The sequence below is a fragment of the Humulus lupulus genome, chromosome 7, assembly GCF_963169125.1.
Source record: "Humulus lupulus chromosome 7, drHumLupu1.1, whole genome shotgun sequence".
NCBI classification, from domain to species: domain Eukaryota; kingdom Viridiplantae; phylum Streptophyta; class Magnoliopsida; order Rosales; family Cannabaceae; genus Humulus; species Humulus lupulus.
Window position 1 is genome coordinate 80504791 of NC_084799.1, and position 5247 is coordinate 80510037.

At 38.4% G+C, this 5247-nt stretch overlaps 1 protein-coding gene and 1 non-coding gene across 2 annotated transcripts; one reads left to right on the plus strand and one right to left on the minus strand.

The window, feature by feature from the left end:
• Positions 1-370: 370 nt before the first annotated feature.
• LOC133791896 (uncharacterized) lies at positions 371-2001 on the minus strand. Its single transcript, XM_062229803.1, has 3 exons — positions 1734-2001; positions 795-1250; positions 371-669 (listed from the first exon to the last, which is right to left on the minus strand). The coding sequence occupies exons 1-3, from the start codon at positions 1999-2001 to the stop codon at positions 371-373; spliced, it is 1023 nt and encodes a 340-aa protein (XP_062085787.1).
• A 2536-nt stretch (positions 2002-4537) lies between these two features.
• Positions 4538-4644, plus strand: LOC133792891 (small nucleolar RNA R71). Its single transcript, XR_009874361.1, has one exon. It is a non-coding gene; the product is annotated as a small nucleolar RNA R71 (small nucleolar RNA).
• The last annotated feature ends 603 nt before the right edge of the window (positions 4645-5247 follow it).

The following is a 5247-nucleotide window of genomic DNA, read 5'->3' on the forward strand; positions in this document are numbered from 1 at the left end:
CCCATCAGGATTTCAACTTACCTGGAAAGAGTTTAAGACAAGAATGATATAATAATACTTTCTGTCCTGCATCAAACATTTTCCGAATAATTCTATTTTGATCATGAAAGGCCTTGGTCTTTTCTTTGTAAATCTTAGAACTCTCATAAACATCATTACAGATTTCCTCCAGCTCTTGTAATTGCATCATTCTTTGTTGGCCTGCATTATCCATCTCCATCTTACACTTTTTCACAGCCCACCAAGCTTTATGCTCTAATTCAACTGGTAAATGGCAAGGCTTTCCATACACCAACCGATACGGCGACATACCAAGCAGTGTTTTGTATGTCGTACGATATGCCCATAAAGCATCAACTAGTCTTACACTTCAATCCTTCCTATTTGAATTCACCGTCTTTTCAAGAATAGACTTGACTTCTCTATTCGATACCTCGACTTGGCCATTTTCTTGTGGATGGTAGGTAGTGATTACTTTATGAGTCACTTGATAGCGCCAAAATAAAGCTTCAATATTTTTATTGCATAAATGAGTACCTCGGTCACTAATTATTGCCCTTGGAGTACCAAATCTCACAAAGATATTCGATCTAATGAACTCAACCATTGTTTTAGAATTATCCACTTTAGTTTCTTTTGCTTCCACCCACTTAGACACATAATCCACCACTAAAAGAATATACTCAAAACCGAATGACGATGGAAATGCTCCCATAAAATCAATTCCCATACATCAAAAATCTCGATAATAAGTATGGAAGTTTGGGGCATTTGATCCCTAGCAGTCATATTACCAACTCGTTGACAATGGTCACACGCCTTCCAGTATGCATATGAATCTTTAAAGATTGTAGGCCAATAAAAACCATGGTCAAGTACTTTATGGGTTGTTCTTTTTGGTCCAAAATGACCTCCACAAGCATGAGAATGCGAGAAAGCAAGGATAGATTGAAATTCAGAATCGGGAACACACCTTCGAATGACTTGATAAGCGCAATGTTTCCATAAATGAGGCTCATCCCAAATGTAGAACTTAGCATCATGCTTAATCTTGTTCTTTTGAGCTTGTGTAAGGTCTCTTGGTAACTCTTTGGTGGCCAAATAGTTAACAATATTAGCAAACCATGGAATAACTTCTTTAGGAGCTAGGAGTTTTTTGTCAGGAAATTTTTCATTCAATTGCCAGGTATCTCCATCCCGAATAAGTCTACTTAAATGATCACCCACCAAGTTTTTTGACCCTCTCTTATCTTTTATTTCAAGATCAAATTCTTGAAGGAGTAAAATCCACCAAATAAGTCGGGCTTTGCTTCTTTCTTAGCTAGTAAATATTTAAGAGCTGCATGGTCAGTTTAAACAATAACTTTAGTTCCAATCAAGTAAGACCGAAACTTTTCTAAAGCAATTCAACTGAGCATCATTAAGAGTCTGAGAGGCATAGTATATAACACGAGGAACCTTACCAACTCTTTGCCCAAGGACCGCTCCTACTGCATAACCACTAGCGTCACACATTATTTCAAATGATAACTCCCAATTCGGTTGCTTAATAATAGGTGTTGATGTTAAGGATTCCTTCAATTTGTTGAATGCAAACAAACATTTATCATTAAATTCAAATGCCATATCCTTTTAAAGAAGATTGCATAAGGGGGAAGAAATCTTTGTGAAATCATTTATAAACCGCCTATAGAATCCTGCATGACCAAGAAAGGATCTTATTTCTTTCACACCTGATGGTGGTGGAAGAGAATGAATGAGATCAATTTTGTCCTTATCCACTCCAATCCCTTTTTTCGAAATAACATGCCCCAAAATAATACCTTGTTGCACCATAAAGTGACACTTCTCCCAATTCAATACAAGATTAGTGTTAATACATCGTTTAAGAACTAGAGTTAAGTTGTGGAGGCACTTATCAAAAGAATCACCATACACACTAAAATCATCCATAAAAACTTCTATGATGTTCTCTATGTCATCTGAGAAAATACTAACCATACATCACTGGAAATTGGCAGGAGCATTGCATAATCCAAATGGCATTCTGCGAAAAGCTAATGTGCCAAATGGGAATGTAAATGTTGTCTTTTCTTGGTCTTCAGGAGCAATAACAATCTGATTATAACCTGAATAACCATCAAGAAAGCAGTAATAAGTGTGTCCCGCTAATCTTTCAAGCATTTGATTAATGAATGGCAAAGGGAAATGGTCTTTTCGAGTTGCAGTGTTCAACTTTCTATAATCAATTCAAACTCACCAACCTATTTGGACTCTCGTGGGCACTAACTCATCCTCATCATTCTTTACCACAATGATGCCTGATTTCTTAGAAACCACTTGAAATGGATTCACCCACTTGCTATCTGAAATAGGGTAAACCCCACCAACATTTAAGAGCTTCAGTATCTCTTTTTTAACTACTTCCATCATAGGTGAATTTAACCTTTGTTGAGCTTCTCTAGAAGGCTTTGACCCCTCTTCAAGGAGAATATGGTGCATACACATAGTTGGGCTTATTCCCTTGTTATCTGCTATGGTCCACCCTATGGTTGCTTTGTATTCTCGAAGTACCCTTATCAAACGATCCTCTAGTACTTGGGAAAGGTGTGTGGTGATAATGATCGGTAATGTCTCTTTCTCACCCAAGTGAACATATTTCAGATGCTCTGGTAGTGGTTTTAATTCAAGCTTGGGTGGTGATTTAACAAATGGTTGAAGCTGCTCATGAGAAATAGGCAACTCTAAGAACGATACCTCTTTAGAAACCTCTCCACCACTTTTAAGTGCAGCCACCATATCCTTTACTTCAGTAGTGACATCTTCTTTCTTCAAGTCTATTGGTTCCCTCAAAACAACATCGAACCCATCCTCTCCATGTAAATCAAGAATTCTTTGCGATAATGAGTCCAGAATATCAATTGAAGAAACTGAATGAACATCACTTGGATACCTCATAGCCTCAAAAATATTAAAGCGAATCACTTCACCATCAAACTCCATGGTCAAAGTTCCCTCATGGACAACTATCTTAGTTCTAGCTGTCTTTAAAAATGGCCTTCCCAATAAAACTGGTGTAGAGCATGGAACTGAGTCATCTTCCATATCGAGAATATAGAATTCCCTCGGAAACACTAATTCATTTACTTTAACCAATACATCCTCTACTACTCCCCTTGGATAGCCATTAGAACGATTCGTTAATTGAATGATTACCCTAGTTTCTTTAAGTGGTCCCAAATTCAAAGAGGTGTAAATAGAGTAAGGCATTACATTGATTGAAGCACCCAAATCTAACATACATCTTTCAATCCTTTTATTTCCAATAGTGTAAGGAATAGTGAAGGTGCCAGGGTCCTTACACTTTGGTGGAAGTTTCTTTTGAAGTACTGCCGAAACATTTTCCCCCACACTCACATTTTCATTCCCTTTTAGCTTCCTCTTATAGGTGCATAACTACTTTAAAAACTTTGCTTATTGAGGTACTTCTTTAATGGCATAAAGTAAAAGAATTTTTACCTCAACCTTGCAAAAATTCTCTAGTATTTTCTGTTCAGCCTTCATCTTTCTTTGTCTTTCTCAAACGACTAGGAAATGGAGGAGTAGTGACATAAGTGGGAATAGTTAGTTTAGGTTTCGGTGTTGTGGTTGGGGTTTCATCTTTGTCTTGTTGGGCGGATTGGGTAGGAGGCAATGGCGCATCGTTTGAACTTGATGGAATAGTAGGTGGATCATAAGTCTTTCCATCTCTTATGTGATGGCATTAGCATTTTCCCTTGGATTCCTAATTAACAGGTTGTGAAGGTAAATTTCCTTGATTCTGTGACTCACTTTGACTTAATGAAGTGGCTATTTGACCCATAGTGTTCTCTAGATTTTCCAGGGACGCTTGAGCGCTTTGAAGAATTACTTGAGTTTGTATATTGGAGGCCACTAACGTTTTTAGAATATCCGCCATCGATGGATCTTGAGTTTGTGAGATAGGGGTTGTTGAGGATGAGGTTCATAGGCTTGTTGAGGCCTTTGTTGGTAAGGAAACCTTGGTGGTCTAGTAGGTACAATTTGTTGTTGATTCCCATATTGAAGATTAGGATGTTCCTTCCACCCTTCATTATAAGTTATAGCATAAGGCTCATACCTTTGCCTAGGTTGCCCCGGAACCCCCCCCCCCCCCCCCCCCATTGCATTTACATGCTCATTGATATCCTCTTGAAGTGTGGGACATGCATCAATAGGATGCCCTACCAACTGGCATATGCCACAAGGTCTCACTTGCTGACATAAAGCCATTTGTTGAACCATACTAGTTAATTGTGCAAGCTGCTGCTCTACTTTAGAGTTTGTCTCATTTACTCCCTTAACTGAAACTTCATGACGAACTCCAAACTGTTGGGAGTTGGCTGCCATATTAGAAATTAAACTCCTAGCTGCAGCAGGAGTCTTGTCCACTAGTGCTTCCCCACTTGCTGCATCAATCATGCTCTTGTCCAATGGAAATAATCCTTCAAAAAAGTATTAGATCAAGAGTTGTTCATTTATTTGGTGGTGGGGGCATCTAGCACATAGCCTCTTAAATCCCTCCCAATACTCATATAATGATTCCTCGGTCTGTTGGCAAATTCCAAAGATTTCTTTCCTTATACTACCAACCTTAGATGCTAGGAAGTAACACTCCAAGAACGTTGTCTTCATTTCATTCCAGGTATTAACAGTTCCAGGATGAAGGTAATGGAGCCATTCCTTTGCACCATCATTCAAAGAAAATGGAAATGCTCTTAATTTTATCTGCTCTTCAATTACTAACGCTGGCTTCATACTAGAGCAAACTATGTGAAACTCTGTCAGATGCTTATTCAGGTCCTCTCCTGGTAGCCCATGGAAAGATGGTAAATGTATGAGGCTTGACTTGAGTTCAAAGTTAACATCCAATGTTGGATATTGAATACACAAAGGTTGATGGTCTAGATTCGGCACTACCAACTCTTTCAATGTCCTTTCCTGAGCCATCTGAGACTTAACTGATGTTTCAGAGTCAGAATCGTCGTCAGATGGTAATGGTATTTGTACTAGATTGACTTTCTTTGAAGGATAAAAAAGTGGATTGTTGGTGATAGTCCTTGAAGAGCGGGACGACGATGCCTCAAGATATTTCTTTATGGCATGTAGTCTTTCTTGAGTATCGTTGCTAGACATATACACCTGCAATCAAAAATTTCGACTAGTTAGTATGTAGTTAATTAAATTGAA

Excerpts from the sequence above, each read along its gene's own strand:
- LOC133791896 (XM_062229803.1), bottom strand. The coding sequence starts at position 2,001 with ATGGTTAGTATTTTCTCAGATGACATAGAGAACATCATAGAAGTTTTT. Across the intron at positions 1,251-1,733 it reads TTCTCTTCCACCACCATCAG|ATAAGAGAGGGTCAAAAAAC; the intron begins GTGTGAAAGAAA and ends TTGAAATAAAAG. Across the intron at positions 670-794 it reads TGACCATTGTCAACGAGTTG|TGGTGGATTATGTGTCTAAG; the intron begins GTAATATGACTG and ends ATATTCTTTTAG.